This window comes from Hyla sarda, chromosome 10, assembly GCF_029499605.1.
Source record: "Hyla sarda isolate aHylSar1 chromosome 10, aHylSar1.hap1, whole genome shotgun sequence".
Lineage (NCBI taxonomy): Eukaryota > Metazoa > Chordata > Amphibia > Anura > Hylidae > Hyla > Hyla sarda.
Window position 1 is genome coordinate 13046044 of NC_079198.1, and position 17862 is coordinate 13063905.

At 44.3% G+C, this 17862-nt stretch overlaps 1 protein-coding gene and 1 pseudogene across 7 annotated transcripts in view; both read left to right on the forward strand.

Annotated features, from left to right (window-relative positions):
* PHLDB3 (pleckstrin homology like domain family B member 3) overlaps positions 1-17862 on the forward strand; it is a 99984-nt gene that overhangs the window by 53365 nt on the left and 28757 nt on the right. For 6 of the 7 annotated variants that reach the window (XM_056541684.1, XM_056541685.1, XM_056541683.1 and 3 more), the window contains exons 2-3: positions 1999-2249; positions 12340-12471. In XM_056541684.1, coding sequence (XP_056397659.1) covers positions 2019-2249; positions 12340-12471 — 363 coding nt within the window. In that variant the 5' untranslated portion in view covers positions 1999-2018. Of the gene's footprint in view, positions 1-1998; positions 2250-12339; positions 12472-16043; positions 16140-17862 lie in introns of those variants that run through there. The other variant, XM_056541687.1, reaches the window with a different exon arrangement.
* On the forward strand, positions 277-367 carry LOC130294699 (U2 spliceosomal RNA; annotated as a pseudogene).

Sequence of the window (17862 nt, forward strand, 5' to 3'; positions counted from 1 at the left end):
GTGGACATAGACGCTCTAAAATATGTTCTCCTTATGTGATTCCATATTGAATTGTTGCAGAAATGCTTAAATAACAATTCCCTAATATATATTTCTTATTAGAGTCGCTTCTTTTGGACAAATAAAAAAAATGTGCTTTCAAGACACTGGTGAATGGATGCACGCAGGGTCGGCTTTAGCCATAGGCAGAGTAGGCAGCTGCCTAGAGCGCACCCTTGATGAAGCAATAAGTATAACTCCAGCAGCGCTGCGCTCCTCTATCTGCCGGCCATCAGGAGCGCTTCTCGGCCTTATGGCCAAGATCAAGTGTAGTATCTGTTCTTAACAGTGCTAAGATTTGGGCATTGATATAGGATGGGTGCTGCATGGAAGGGGCAGGTGTACCACGGCGTTCCAGGGCTGGTTCTGAGGAATCAGCTCGACGACTTCCCCTATGGGACCTGTTTCCCTCCGGGTCTCGCCATGAGGCTGAGAGGGTCTAGAGCTGAGATACTTTAGTGCTTTGGGAAGTGGTGACCCCGAGGTGCCGAAACTCACTGGGAGTATTGGCTCACTGAGTGGAAACACGGGCACCATGAACTCTTCACCTTGTGGCACTCACCTCTTGATTCACGGCCTTCTGGCTAGGATCAGATGATGCACTAAAATGGATGTGGTTTTCAAACCTCTTCCAATCTTGGCATGCTACCCTCCCGAGATTGGGGATCTTTTTTACCTCTCTGTTGAAGGGAACAATTACTTTGATTTAAAGGAGTTCTAGACTCTAGAATGATGAGGTGGATCTGCTTGGTCATCCAGTGGTCAACTAGATTGCTAGAGAATTAAAGGGGTACTCCGGCGCTTAGACATCTTATCCCCTCTCCAAAGGATAGGGGATAAGATGCCTGATCGCTGGGGTCCCGCCGTTGGGGACCCCCGTGATCTTGCACGCCGCACACCATTTACAATCAGTCTGATTACTGTCGATCACGGGGCCGGAGCATAGTGACGTCAAGGCTCCGCCCCGTGTGACGTCACGCTCCGTCCCCCTCAATGCAAGCCTATGAGAGGGGGCGAAGCCTTAACGTCACAACACTTCGGCCCCATGATCGATAGTAATCAGACCCGGAGCAAACACGCTCCGGATACTGATTATAAACGGGGTGAGGTGTGCAAGACCCCCGTGATCAGGCATCTTATCCTTTGGATAGGGGATAAGATGTCTAAGCGCCGGAGTACCCCTTTAAAGCATGTTGCTCACTGTCAGCGGCCCTCTACTTTGCCTAATAGTTGACGCCCCCCCCCCCCATCCCCTTTATTAATTCTATATGCTCTAATGTAATGTCCATTTAGATTAGTAACCAACCCAATAGTTGTCACATGGAGTCACAGGATTTTTACACATGGAGGACCACACAGCAATTTGCATTCACAACTAGATTTCCTTGTATTACTTCCTGCTGTGAGATGAACGTCGTGGATGAATTAGGTCTTCTTTTTTTTTTTTTTTTAATCTGTAAGATCAGATCTTTGCAACTAGAAATGTCTGACTATGATGAGTGGGGTACTGGCGTATGGTCAATCTTGGCTTGGAATTTGGAGGGGCCTGTATCTGCTGCACCAATCGTTTATCCAATACAGTGGTCTCTATCGTACTGCATCAGTGGTCTCAAACTCCAGATGTTGCATAACTTCATCTCCCAGCATGCACTGACAGCCAAAAGCCTGTCTTCCTTCTCCAGAGGATCCACACTGTCTCTGAAAAGTAAATCAAGGCTTCCCTCATCTCATCCCTTTGGGCAGTGGTCGTCTCAAATTCTGGTCCTCCAGATGTTGCAAAACTTCAATTCCCAGCATGCCCGGACAGCCAACGGCTGTCCGGGCATGCTGGAAGTTGAAGTTTTGCAACTTCTGTAGGGCCACAGTGTCAGACGACTGATCTAGTAGTGCAGTCTTGATGATGTTCTGAGCTCCATATTGGTCATTAGGTTCCACCTAACACTTGTCCTCTCTTCATAGGGTTCACATCTTGATAACTCATGGTTGTCGGATGTCCTGGAACACTGTTGGGGCAGCCGGAACTTCAAATCTGCCTGGAGTCATCCAGTCACAAAACCAAGCTCATGTCCCCCGAACGGAAGGAGGAATGTGGATGGGGGCCCCCTGTGGAGGAGCTGGAAGGAGACTCTGTGTCCTCAGAGGGAGGAAGAGTGACTGACAGTACTACGGATGACGAGGAGACCAGCAGTACAGAGAGTGCACACACTCAGGTGAGAAACGGTGCGATGAAGAAAACGGTGCCCATGTAGCCTGAATGTGACCCGGGCTGTGGTCTCTCATGGGGGTGGTCTTACTAGGACAGGTACATAGTAGAGTAGCCAAAGCAGAAACTATTCCCATCAGGCACCTGTGGCTTGTAGGTTCATAGCCCCCCTTGCCACCTGAGAAAGAAGGATTATAAAGAGGGTGAAGAAATGTTGAGAAGGCCCTTAAAATTTGACATAGAATTATTGATTTTGATTTAAAGGAGTACTCCGGTGCTTAGACATCTTATCCCCTATCCAAAGGATAGGGGATAAGATGCCTGATCGCGGGACTTCCACCGCTGGGGACCCCTGTGATCTGGCACGCGGCGCCTCATTTGTAATCAGTCCCCGGAGCGTGTTCGCTCCGGGTCTGATTACCGGCGACCACAGGGCTGACGGCGTGTGACGTCACGCCCCCGCCCCCGCGTGACGTCACGCTCCGCCCCTCAATGCAAGCCTATAGGAGGGGGTGTGACAGCTATCGCGCTCCCTCCCGTAGGCTTGGGGTGCGGCGTGCAAGATCACGGGACTCCCGCGATCAGGCATCTTATCCCCAATCCTTTGCATAGGGGATAAGATGTCTAAGCACCGGAGAACCCCTTTAATGTCTACTCAAAGACTCTTTCAGTACTTGGTGTCCCTTAAGATGATGAGTGCATCACAAGATGCTGTAGGTTCTTCCTAAGGGCCTAAGACCGGATGGGGCTCCTATCAGAATAACAGCTCACAATAAAGCATATCAAAGCTTTCATCAACCTGTATCCTATAACCAGTGAGTTTGTGTTGGTGGAGAAGGCTGCAATACCATATTTTCCGGGGACAGACGTGAGTTGATTTTACTACTCTGATATCAATCAAGATATACAGTTGTGTAATTTACTGTAGTCTGGTAATAGGATTTGTTTATTACTGTGGTGACACGGGGGTGCAATGAATCCTTATCACTTCGTGACGCCAGGGCACTGTTAGCCTGTACACAGTCCGAGGTGGAGACAGCTTCTCCTGGGCCAGACACGGGGGGACAAGAAACACACAGACATCGGGTTACAGATAACTGTCTTTTATTGAGCAGGTGTAGATGGTAGAACACACAGTATGGAATAGAGTAGGAGGGATGCAGTGTAACCCTTGGGAGCCCTGTTGCCTTTCTGGGACTTATGGTGCTTTTCACCCACTTGGAATATATAGACTTGAGACTGTAAGATTTCCCATGCTGACTGGGGCTCTGACAAGGTCCAATTACTATCACTGCCAGCACTTGACGCACCGCTGTATGGGGAACAACAGCAGAATGGCGGGGCTGACTTTTAAATTAGAGATTTTTATCAATCTTCCCTCAGGATTCTCCACACACGTCTTCCTCCTCCTTTCCACACTTTACTCAGCACTAAACTGGGGCAACTCCTCCCCCTACACTATATACTGGAGAATTTAGGGGTTCCCATTGGGCAGACAGGGTCACCTGATTACCACTGCTCCTTTCTCTCTCTTAAAGGTGCAGAACATGAAATACACACACACAGTACACACACAATATAACAGTGGGCCCCACACCAGAGCAGCAGGCATTCCCGAGGAGAGCCCACAGGACAGCCCTTGGTGCTGGGACACCACACTACTATTATTATGGTTTAGGGAGCAGAGATATTGGGGGCTGTGTGGTGCGGACCACATAAAACAGGAGCCATGATAATGTGACAGATCCATCACCAGATATGAGGTCACCCTAATAACTATGGGATCCGTCGGAGGGCAGGTAGTTTTTACCACTGAACCCAACCAAGGGAATTCACTGGTGACCCCCATGTCCCGGCCGCACAAGGGCAGATAAGGAATGACAGTATACAGTCTGACAACCTCAAACAGCTCCTTATCTCCGCAGCTTCTGTGAGTACGACCAATGGACAATTATGGCAGCGCGGACAATATTTGGGTTACGTAGTTGTCTGAGCAATGCTGCTCCTCCAGCTGAATCCATGTAGCGCTCGCTTTTGGCAGGGATAAGACGGCAATAAAACCGCTCCCTGTGTTAGAAACTGAAAATAATGACAGGTGTAACGAAAAAGCCTCAATCCCTTGAGGTAATCGCTCCGACACCGAGATGGGTGTCAGGCTGAAAACAGACGCAGTGTTGTAAAGGAAAAGAAGAAAAACACCCCAAAAAAGTTATTGTGTAATATTATGTCTGATACTTGTCTTTGTTTGTACCCCATAATTGTAAGCGCTGCTGAATCTGTAGGCGCTATATATATATATATATATATATATATATATATATATATATATATATATATATATAAATAAAAGAAATAAATAAAAAAAATTAAAAAACCCTGCAGCCAGATGTATGTTGGGAGTCAGCATGGAAATATGAAATGCCGCCCCCACGTGCAGTTAGTTTTGTTGCCCTTTTTATTTTATTTTTTTTATTTTTTTAACCCTTTAGTGGTGTTTCCAAGGCTCAGTGGCAGTTTTTCAGAAGCCCAGCATGCTCTTGTATAACATGTTTATTTTTTTTTGTTTTTATTCCAAGAAATTGTGACATTTTTACTTTCCATAGACTTCTGTAGGTTAAAAAGAAAAACTCCAGAAAAACACACCATATGTTTAAATACATGGGCGTTTTTTTTTTTTTCTGTCTTTTTTTCCCATCACATGATGATAGTTGTTATGGGGAACTGCACCACTCTTCTTCTACACAGGCTTTGGTAAATCTCCCCCATAGTCCTTATCTTATGAAATCCTTTATAGGAGTACTCCGATGGAAAAAAAAAATGTTTAAATCAACTGAGGCCAGAAAGTTTAACAGATTTGTAAATAACTTCTATAAAAAAAATCTTTACCCTTCCTGTACTTATTATCAGCTGTATGCTACAGAGCAAGTTCTTTTTCTTTTTGAATTTCTTTTTTTTTTCTTGTCCACAGTGCTCTCTGCTGACACCTCTGTCTGTATCAGGAACTGTCCAGAGCAGGAGAAAATACCCATTGCAAACCGATGCTAGTCTGGACAGTTCCTGACATGGACAGAGGTGTCAGCAGAGAGCACTGTGGACAAGACAAAAAAGAAATTCGGAAAGAAAAGAATCTCCTCTGTAGCATACAGCTGCTAAAAAGTACTGTAAGGGTAAAGATTTTTTTTTTTTTTTTATTTTCCATCGGAGTACCCCTTTTAAAGGGTTATCCAGTAATAGAAAAACACAGCTACTTTCTTTCAAAAACCACTCCCCGTCTGTCTCCAGGTTGGGTGTAATTCTACAGCTCAGTTCTATTGAAGTGAATGGAGACAAATGTAATATCACACACAACCAGGAGACAGACGTGGAGCTGTTTTTAAAAGAAATTAGCTGTGTTTTTCTATTACTGGATAATCCCCTTTAAAGGGGAACTCCACTGCTCAGCTTTTGGAACAATCTGTTCCGAACGCTGGAGCCCGCGCCGGGAGCTTGTGAAGTCATAGCCCCACCTCCTCATGACTTCACGCCCCGCCCCTCAACGCAAGTCAATGGGAGGGGGCGTGACGGCCGTCACGCCCCCTTCCATTGACTTGCATTGAGGGGGTGGGGCGTGACATCACGAGGGGGCGGGGCGATTACTTCACAAGCTCGAGCATTCGGACCAGTTTGGAGCAGCGGAGTACCCCTTTAAGGTGGAGATGCAGTTAGGATGGGGGAATGAGGCTGACGCTAAAAAAATATTCGGCTTCACACTAAAAACATGGAAGGCTACAGCCTCTTTACCAGTAGAACCAGTAACCAAACATGTTTTTATGGTAGCACTGTGCGACACACCACAGGCCCTCTGGGGGGGTAAGTCCTGACGCCAGGATGTGGTGTGAACCGGAGTGCTGCTCCAGGCCAACACGCGGCACACTGCGTCCCAGTCCACAGTTTATAGGGATCCACCTCTTTGTGACGCTTTATGATTTTGGGCGTAGCAGTCTATTATTCCTCACACACGTGGTGCTTGTACCTCAGAGGTCTCTACACCTTTTATCACAGCCTGAGGAGGGCTCTAGGCCGGGCACAGGGCCTGTCTGAAGCTCTTCTGATGCTTCCATACAGTTGTTTTATCACCGGAGATGGTCCTGGTTAGGTCCTCTCTACAACTTAACAGGTTCTTAGGTTTTCAACATAGTTCCAACTTGGTTGTGGCTCCATCTCTGTGTGGGTACAGCAGCTATTTGGATCTTTCTTTACAGGCTCAACTATACCAGTGTTTCCCAACCAGAGCACCTCCAGCCGTTGGCTGTCCAGGCATGCTGGGAGTCATAGTTTTGCAACAGCTGGAGGCACCCCTGGTTGAGAAACACTGACCTATACTATATACTACTATATAGTCCAACATGCTGGGAGTTTGTAGTTTTGCAACAGCTGGAGGCACTCCTGGTTGGGAAACGCTGACCTATACTATATATTACTATATAGTCCAACATGCTGGGAGTTGTAATCTAGCAACAGCTGGAGGCACCCCTGCTTGGGAAACACTGACCTATACCATATACTACTATATAGTGCAACATGCTGGGAGTTGTAGTTTTGCAACAGCTGGAGGCACTCCTGGTTGGGAAACACTGACCTATACTAAATACTTCTATATAGTCCAACATGCTGGAAGTTGTAGTTTTGCAACAGCTGGAGGAACCCCTGGTTGGGAAACATGGACTATATAGTAGTATATAGTATAGGTCAGTGTTTCCCAACCAGGGGTGCCTCCAGCTGTTACAAAACTACAACTCCCAGCATGTTGGACTATATAGTAGTATATAGCATAGGTCAAACATGCTGGGAGTATTAGTTTTGCAACAGCTGGAGGCACCCCATGTTGGGAAACACTGACCTATGCTATATACTACTATATAGTCCAACATGCTGGGAGTAGTAGTTTTGCAACAGCTGGAGGCACTCCTGGTTGGGAAACGCTGACCTATACTATATAGCCCAACATACTGGGAGTTGTAGTTTTGCAACAGCTGGAGGCACCCCTGGTTGGGAAACAATGACCTATACTATATACTACTATATAGTCCAACATGCTGGGAATTTTTTTAGTTTTGCAACAGCTGGAGACACGCCTGGTTGGGAAATGCTGACCTATACTATTATAGCTGCTGAGCCACAGGCTTTATCAGGGCATGCTGGGAGTTGTAGTTAGTAATTAACTGCAACTCCCAAATTTAATTTACAAAAAAACAATCAAAAAGTCCCATCAAAATAAAAATGGTCCTGTTAAAAATTAAGCAAAAAATGAGCCCTCATACAGGCCGTATAAAAGAAATAAAAAAGTTATAGGGGTCAGAATAGGACAAAATTTCCCCCCGCATATGTGTATCCTGTGATGTCACGCATATATAATTAAGTATGCAAATTAGCATGGCCGGTATCTTTTTGCTAGAAAGGTGGCGACCCTAATAGCAGGTCGTGCACTTTATTTTACACTCCACATACTGTACCATACGACCACTGCTCTCAAAACTGAGGAAGATAAGAATACTATCAATGAGCCTGATTCATTGTTGTTTAAACAGATTAACCACTCAGGGGTCTAGGAAAGCTGCATTTTTGGGGGAGTTCTGTGAAATTTGCCTACGAGAGCCATCCTCGTTCAGTTTCCTGTAATGGAGATGGAGAGAAAAGGGCATCTGGCTCTCTGCCCGGGTCCACATTTCTGCCCTGTACAGAGGTGACGGTGACATCTTGTGAGTCACGGCCGAGGTGACAGACAACAATCACCAGTCTCTAGTGACACTGGGCACGCTGCGTGGCACGGAGTCCGGCACATTACATTACCGAGAGTTGTGTAATCCTAACACAGTTAACCTCTTTATTACCTTATTTTTTCAAATGCTTTGACTTTATGATGTACCGTATGTTTTATTTTCATATACAGTGATCCCTCAACTTACAATGGCCTCAGCATACAATAGTTTCAGCATACAATGGTCTTTTCTGCTCTTTTCTGGACCATTGTAACTTGAAACCAGACTCAACATACAATGTACAGACAGTCCAGATCTGTGAAATGTGTCAATGGCCGAAAGAACCAACCAATCAGAATGGGCGTTCACTGGTAAATCTCCTGTATTACTGAAGTGTATGCACTGACAGGTGTCTGGTAGCACCCCCTACAGTACAGGGAGGTATTACATGTTCTGTACTCTTTACCTGTATTACTGAAGTGCATGCACTGACTGGTGTCTGGTAGCGCCCCCTACAGTACAGGGAGGTATTACATGTTCTGTACTCTTTACCTGTATTACTGAAGTGTATGCACTGACTGGTGTCTGGTAGCGCCCCCTACAGTACAGGGAGGTATTACATGTTCTGTACTCTTTACCTGTATTACTGAAGTGTATGCACTGACTGGTGTCTGGTAGCGCCCCCTACAGTACAGGGAGGTATTACATGTTCTGTAGTCTTTACCTGTATTACTGAAGTGTATGCACTGACTGGTGTCTGGTAGCGCCCCCTACAGTACAGGGAGGTATTACATGTTCTGTACTCTTTACCCGAAACGGGCCCTTCATCAGGACAGAATGAATTTAGAAGATATCAGCCTTGTGTGCTGTTGATGGAGAAGGATCTGCGCTGCTGTCATCAGTGAGTTTAGGCCTGAGCCTTGCGGCGACGGCTGATACCTTTTAAATTCATTCTGTCCTGATGAAGGGCCCGTTATGGGTCTGAAACGCGTTGATCTATGCTTGGAATAAATGTTATCTTTTATGGAAATTGGTCTACTTTGTTAGACTGACTATCCCAAGGGATCTGGCGCTTGGAATAAGTTCCGTTTTTGTTTCTTCTGCTGTCTACTCCATTACTTTTTAGGACACTGTGTACTGTACAGGACCCTGAAGAAGCTCCTGTCCTCTACATAGACAGTGATTACAGCTCCCAGCAGACCTTTATTACTTTTATATGGAAGGATTTGCTTTATCTCTATTAGTTATCTAATGACATTTTGGGGCTTCAGAACCAATTACCAGGTTTCCATAGAGTTCTGGTCTCAACAGTGACGCACTCTGATGGTCCGAGAAGAAGCGTCTCCCCCAGCAGTAACGATAAAGATGTCCATTAGATCTTGGTCACATACGTCCATTTCCCATTTGTCCCATCAGGTGACGGGGGAATTTGTTGTCCATGAATAAAACACATTTGTAAATGTCGTAGTAATCGCCACCATCCGGCTTCCATGTTTATTGGAGCCATTTTCCACAATTAACCACTAATGGACAGTAATGGAGCAGCTGTTGCTAAAAATGCGCCATGGAATTGCCATCAGCAAAGAACCCTGAGGTGGGGGGGGGGGGGGGGGGGGGGGCGGCATTAGGTTTACAGTCAATAAAAACATAATGGGGGCTATTTACCAAGAGAGAAAGTATTCACACCAGACATTTACTATAATAAAAGGTCATGACCTCCCGAAAGTCCTTCCGAGTTTATCTTTAAACCCCCATAGGGTCATTCCTACCACCGATCCTATTGTTCTGGACCTTCCATGTTTGGATTGTTGGTTGCCAGACTACAGGAATTTTACATCTTTGTCAGCATTGGTTCTAAATTTAGAGGATTCATAGTCCCTATAAACCAGATGAAATAATTTTAAAGGAGAACTCTACTTTCAACAACATTTCACTGTTAAAGGGGTACTCCGCTGCCCTGCTTCCGAAGCTCCGCTCGCCAGCGTCCGTAAGTTTATTGTTCCGAACGGCTGTGTGCGGGCTTCTGTTTTCAGGGCCGCCCCTCGTGATTTCACACCCGCCCCCTCGTGACGTCACGCCCCCTTCCCATAGACTTTTGTTGAGGGGCGGACGTGACATCACGAGGGGACGGGTGTGACATCACGAGAGGCGGCCCTGAAAACAGAAGCCTGCACACAGCCTTTTGGACGCTGGCGAGCGTAGCTCCGGAAGCAGGGCAGTGGAGTACCCCTTTAAAACCTATGAGACATTAAAGGGGTACTCCAGTGGAAAACTATTTTTTTTTTTAATCAACTGTTGCCAGAAAGTTAAACAGATTTGTAAATGACTTCTATTTAAAAATCTTAATCCTTCCAGTACTTATCAGCTGCTGTATGCTCCACAAGTGTATACGGTAGTTCTTTTCAGTCTGACCACAGTGCTCTCTGCTGACACCTCTGTCCGTGTCAGGAACAAATCCCCATAGCAAACCTCTCCTGCTCTGGACAGTTCCTGACACGGACAGAGGTGTCAGCAGAGAGCACTGTGGTCAGACAGAAAAGAACAACACAACTTCCTCTGGATCATACATCAGCTGATAAGTATTGGAAGGGTTATGATTTTTATATAGAAGTAATTTACAAATCTGTTTAACTTTCTGGCACCAGTCTATTAAAAAAACAAAAACAAAGGGGTACTCTGCTGCTCAGCGTTTGGAACAAATTGTTCCGAACGCTGGAGCCGGCGCCGGGAGCTCGTGATGTCATAGCCCCGCCCACTCACGATGTCATGACCCACCCCCTCAATGCAAGTCTATGGGAGGGGGCGTGACACGCCCCCTCCCATAGACTTGCATTGAGGGGGGCAGGGCATGATGTCATGAGGGGGCGGGGCTATGACATAACCAGCTCCCGGCTCCAGCGTTTGGAACAGTTTGTTCCAAACGCTGAGCAGCAGAGTACCCCTTTAAGGTGTCGCTGTCATTTATAAAGACGTGCTTCACTCCCCGGCTCGCTGTGATCTGCGTCCAGCTTCATAGAACAGCCCCATAAACTTCCATTTGGGTTACAGGATGGAGAACATTGCGAGCCGGGGGGGGGTACTCTTTCTAGATTATTTTATTTATCTTATTCGCTTCTCTATTGACCCCCCCCCCCCCCCCCCGATTTGATAGTAAAAAATTCTGCCACTCGGTCGTCATGTGACTTAGCTGTAGGATAATCATTCGAATCCCACAATGCATTGCTTTCTAGTTACAAAAAAACAGCCTTATTTTGATTCTGCCTTTGTCCGTCCGGGCATGCTGGTAGCTGTAGTTTTGCAACAGCTGGAGACACCCTGGTTGGGAAACACGGACCCAGTCATATGACAAACCCAGCTCTGCTACATCTGTACATCATGTATACCCCCTGACAATGATTTTACGTATTTTTTTTATTTTTTTTCATTTCTTTGTGTCTGTGACCAACCCTCACGTTTTGTCGCAACGCAAACGGGAGCGTGTCTGTTCCATGACAGATTCATTTGAGGTGACTGAGGTTTACACAGTGCAATTCTACTGTAAACTCTGCTGTGCAAGTGCAACCATGATAAGAACCAGACACTTCACTGAAAGGTCACCACCCCCTTATTCAGACCCGATGTCATGTGACCGGATTTCAGTCCGCCATACATTCTGCATAGTGACTGTTTCCTTAAAGGGGTACTCCGGGGGAAAACTATTTTTTCTTTTTTTTAAATCAACTGGTGCCAGAAAGTTAAACAGATTTGTAAATTACTTCTATATAAAAAAGTTATCCTTCCAGTACTTATCAGCTGCTGTATGCTCCACAGGAAGTTCTTTTCTTTTTGAATTTCTTTTCTGTCTGACCACAGTGCTCTCTGCTGACACCTCTGTCCATGTCAGGCACTGTCCAGAGCAGGAGAAGTTTGCTATGGGGATTTGCTTCTACTCCGGACAGTTCCTGACATGGACAGAGGTGTCAGCAGAGAGCACTGTGGTCAGACAGAAAAGAAATTATAAAAGACAAGAACTTCCTCTGGAGCATACAGCAGCTGATAAGTACTGGAAGGAATAAGATTTTTTAATAGAAGTAACTTACAAATCTTTTTAACTTTGTGGCACCAGTTGATTTAAAAAAATTGTTTTCCACCGGAGTATCCCTTTAATGAAGACCACCCCCCAAAGAAGACCAGTCCGTAGATGACCACTTGTCAATGCAATTTTGGGTGGTCTTCTTAAAGAGGTTCCACCCCAGCATGTTATTGCCTTACTGTATCAGTGTAGCTTGTTCTACGTTTACGCAGTCAGCTTCTCTGGGAAAGCTGGGTGACCACCTATAACTTCTAGTTGGTAATGGGGTCTTTTCTCTGTCCCCTCAGCATGAGGAGTCGGCTGGAAATCCGGTTCAGAGGCGACTGGAGGCCGAGCAGGTGAAAGTCATGACCAGGATCTCCAAGCTGGAGAAGGAGATCCGGGAGCTGCAGCTGCAGAGGCGAGAGCTGAAGATTGAGGTAACCTATAGCAATAGTATACCTCACTATCGGGTTCCCTACTGTGGCCCTTAAAGGGGTACTCCGGTGAAAACTTTTTTTAATCAACTGGTGCCAGAAAGTTAAACAGATTTGTAAATTACTTCTATTAAAAAATATTAATCCTTCCAGTACTTATTAGCTGCTGAATACTACAGAGGAAATTCTTTTCTTTTTGGAACACAGTGCTCTCTGCTGACATCTCTGTCCATTTTAAGAACTGTCCAGAGTAGGAGAAAATCCCCATAGCAAACATATGCTGCTCTGGACAGTTCCTAAAATGGACAGAGATGTCAGCAGAAAGCTCTGTGCTCGTGATGTCAGCAGAGAGCTCTGTGTTCCAAAAAGAAAAGAATTTCCTCTGTAGTATTCAGAAGCTAATAAGTACTGGAAGGATTAAGATTTTTTTAATAGAAGTAATTTACAAATCTGTTTAACTTTCTGGCACCAGTTGATTTAAAAAAAAAAAAAAAAAAAAAAAAAAGGGCATGCTGGGAGTTGTAGTTTTGCAATATCTGAAGGTCCACAGTTTAGAGACCGCCACTATACGTCCTCAAGCCAGGGTGGGTGATAATGGGCAGCACTGTCATTTCAGTTTGCCACTCAGCTTTCCCAGATTCCTAAAAGTGTAGGTGATAGCAGCCAACGGCTGTCCAGGCATGCTGGGAGTTGTAGTTTTGCAAAGTCTAGAGGTTCACAGTTTGGTGACCACAGCTATATGTCCTCAAGCTTGGTTGGGTGATAGTGGGCAGGACTGCCATTACAGCTTGCCACCCAGCTTTTCCAGGTTCCTAAAAATCTAGGTGATAGCAGCCAACGGCTGTCCAGGCATGCTGGGAGATTTAGTTTTGCAAAGTCTAAAGGTTCAGAGTTTGGAGACCACCACTATATGTTCTTAAGCCTGGTTGGGTGATAGTGGGCAGGACTGTCATTACAAGTTGCCACTCAACTTTCCCAGATTCCCAAAAGTGTAGGTGATAGCAGCCAACGGCTGTCCAGACATGCTGGAAGTTGTAGTTTTGCAAAGTATTGAGGTTCACAGTTTGGAGACCACCGCTATATGTCCTCAAGCCTAGTGAACAGGACTGCTATTACAGCTTGCCACCCAGCTTTTCTAGGAGCCTTAAAATATATTAAGTGATTTCTATACCTCTTTACAATAAGGAAATTCAGTATATCGGCCTTCATTTTAAAGTTTGGGATTTTAGTGGGCAGTACTGACATTACTGCTCGTCGCCCAGCTTTCCCAGATTTCTGAAGATTTCGGTGATGGCAAGCAGGACTGCCGTTTCAGTTTGCCACACAGCTTTTCCAGATACCTGTAAATGTATTAAGGGATACATATTCCTCTCTATAATAAGAGCATTCAGGATATTGGCCTTAATTATTGAGTTTGGGAACACTGTCAGCCTTATTGGTGGCCACACAGCTTTCCCAGGAACAGATGAGGATGCCATTACATAACAGCTCAGTTCTCCTTTGTATACATCTGTATGGTGTAATACCGGATCCATCAATCACCTCCAATGATCCCTCTTTCCGCCTGCTGCTCTGCGTCACTCCATCTGGACAAACCAGTATTTCCAGACCAGCGCACCCTAGAGGGGGGATGAAACCGAAACCAGCGGAGGCAAGAGATGATGGCAGCGCCGTCTGGGAATATATCAGTCATCGCACTGCGGGGAGACTGATCCTATCACATGAACTCGGTGGCTTTTGTGTAGAAGCCGACTCCCAGCGTGGTTTTTAGCATACTGTGCTGAAGGACGAACATTATATGAGGGAACATCCACCAAAGGCTGTCCGGGCATGCTGGGAGTTGTAGTTTAGCAATAGCTGGAGGCACACTCTTTGCAAAACACTTGCGTAGAGAACAAAATGCAAACTGCAAGATTTCTGATTTTTTTTTTTTAAATATTGATAAATCAAAAAAAAAGTATTTAAGAAAAAAAAAATATTCTTAAATATATGGTTAAAGGGGTACTCCGCCCCTAGACATCTTATCCCGTATCCAAAGGATAGGGGATAAGATGTCTGATCGCCGCGTTCCCGCTGCTGGGGACCCTCACGATCTCCCTGCTGCACCCGGCATTCATGTAGAGCAGTGGTCTCCAACTTGCGGACCTCCAGATGTTGCAAACCTACAACTCCCAGCATGCCCTTCGATGCATACTAAAGGATGACGCACTCTATAATAATAGAGTGATTAAAATACTATTCTGCCCTTTCCCCTCCTTCGAAAAGCTGAATGAGACCTTATACAGCTGTAGTTACAGCTCCCACACTGGTGACCACCCAACTCTCCAGGAGCTGATTGGCACATTTCACTAGCGATGCGGTAAAACATCGCTGCCCGGGTCTGTGTGCGCCGATGGATATTTACCAACCTCAAGCCGGTCTGTCCTGCTCCTCCCGTGTGTATATACTGGATGTATATTTATCCAGCAGGTGCATGCTACTGAGTGGGCGTCAGCGTAACAAAAAGAGCATCGCATCCCGTGTATTGGGGACAGGTAGATCTGCGCTGCCCGTCTACTAATACATTGTAAGCTTTTCGGGGTTTACCCATCTGAAGCAGTGGCGGAGTACCTCTGGTCAGGCCTAGGGAAGGTGTGTTTGGGGCTCAATTATACAGGAAGTTTCCAGCATGAATCACGGAGAGAGTTCAAGTTGGGTAATGACAAACGTTTTCTTGTCTTCTTCTTATCTGGAGGGCGTTTAAAGGGGTACTCCCGTTTAAAGACTTCTTTTTAAAAAAAAATTTTTTAAATCAACTGGTGACAGAAAGTTAAACAGATTTGTAAATTAACGGTACTTCTATTAAAAAATTTTTTTATCCTTCCAGTACTTATTAGCTGAGGAAATGGTTTTCTTTTTGGAACACAGAGCTCTCTGCTGACATCATGACCACAGTGCTCTCTGCTGACATCTCTGTCCATTTTAAGAACTGTCCAGAGTAGGAGAAAATCCCCATAGCAAACATACGCTGCTCTGGACAGTTCCTAAAATGGACAGAGATGTCAGCAGAGAGCACTGTGCTTATGATGTCAGCAGAGAGCTCTGTGTTCCAAAAAGAAAACCATTTCCTCTGTAGTATTCAGCAGCTAATAAGTACTGGAAGGATTGAGATTTTTTTAATAGAAGTAATTTACAAATCAGTTTAACTTTCTGGCACCAGTTGATTTAAAAAAAAAAAAAATAATAAATAAAGTTTTCCACAGGAGTACCCCTTTAAGAACAAATCGCATATATTCACAGCAGATAAAGAAGCGGAGGACAGATGTAACAGATTTTTTTGTGACAGATATGGGGGAGATTTATCAAAATCCCTGTTGCCCATAGCAACCTATCAGATCGCTTCTTTCATTTTGAAGAGGCCTTGTTAAAAATGAAAGAAGCGATCTGATTGGTTGCTATGGGCAACTGGGCAACTTTTCCTTTGCACAGGTTTTGATAAATCTCCCCCTTTTTAACCCTGCAGATCTGTGGTCTAGAAATTGCAGAACTCCAGATGTTGCAAAACCACAACTCCCAGCATGACCGGACAGCCAACGGCTGTCCGGTCATGCTGGGAATTGTGGTTTTGCACCAGCTGGAGGTCCACAGTTTGGAGACCACTGCCGTAGATAGTTTGAACGTGAGACTACATGGTATGTTCTGCAGGTTATATAGTCTCTGGGGGAGATTTATCAAAACCTGTCCAGAAGAAAAGTTGCTGAGTTGCCCATAGCAACCAATCAGATCGCTTCTTTCATTTTTAATAAGGCCTGTGAAAAACGAAAGAAGCGATCTGATTGGTTGTTATGGGCAACTGGGCAACTTTTCCTCTTTTGATAAATCTGCCCCGTAGATTTTTGTTCATGGAGAACATAGAAATTATATTGTGTTATGTCTTAATATATTGCTTTGCCTAAAACAGTGTTCCCCAGTTTTGCAACAGCTGGAGGCACTGTGGTTTGGGAACCCTGGCCTAGGAGCCAAGATTGTAGGCTCCTGAGCAAAAATGTTGTCTATGAAGAAGCAAAATATTTCAGAAACTATACAGTGTTTAACGTAATAGTGCCATATAGTGTACAAATAATTGTGACCTATAGTGTACAAATAGTGGCATTCAGTATGCAAATAATCGTGGCCTATAGTATACAAAAAATACTGGCTTTTAGTGTTCTAATAATAGAGGTATATAGTGTACAAATAATAGTGACCTATAGTATACAAATAATAGTGCCATATATTATATAAGTAATAGTGGCCTATAGTGTACAAATAGTTGTGGCCTATAGTGTACAAATAATTGTGGCCTATAGTATACAAATAATTGTCGCCTATGGTATACAAATAATAGTGACCTATAGTATACTAATAGTGCCATATAGTATATAAGTAATAGTGGCCTATAGTGTACAAATAATAGTGGCCTATAGTGTACAAATAATAGTGGCCTATAGTGTACAAATAATAGTGGCCTATAGTGTACAAATAGTGGCCTATAGTGTACAAATAATAGTGGCCTATAGTGTACAAATAATAGTGGCCTATAGTGTACAAATAATAGTGGCCTATAGTGTACAAATAATAGTGGCCTATAGTGTACAAATAATAGTGGCCTATAGTGTACAAATAATAGTGGCCTATAGTGTACAAATAATAGTGGCCTATAGTGTACAAATAATAGTGGCCTATAGTGTACAAATAATAGTGGCCTATAGTGTACACATAATAGTGGCCTATAGTGTACACATAATAGTGGCCTATAGTGTACACATAATAGTGCTATATAGTATATAAATAATACTGGACTATAGTGTACAAATAATTGTGGCCTATAGTGTACAAATAATAGTGGCCTATAGTGTACAAATAATAGTGGCCTATAGTGTACAAATAATAGTGGCCTATAGTGTACAAATAATAGTGGCCTATAGTGTACAAATAATAGTGGCCTATAGTGTACAAATAATAGTGGCCTATAGTGTACAAATAATAGTGGCCTATAGTGTACAAATAATAGTGGCCTATAGTGTACAAATAATAGTGGCCTATAGTGTACAAATAATAGTGGCCTATAGTGTACAAATAATAGTGGCCTATAGTGTACACATAATAGTGGCCTATAGTGTACACATAATAGTGCTATATAGTATATAAATAATACTGGACTATAGTGTACAAATAATTGTGGCCTATAGTGTACAAATAATTGTGGCCTATAGTGTACAAATAATAGTGGCCTATAGTGTACAAATAATAGTGGCCTATAGTGTACAAATAATAGTGGCCTATAGTGTACACATAATAGTGGCCTATAGTGTACACATAATAGTGGCCTATAGTGTACACATAATAGTGCTATATAGTATATAAATAATACTG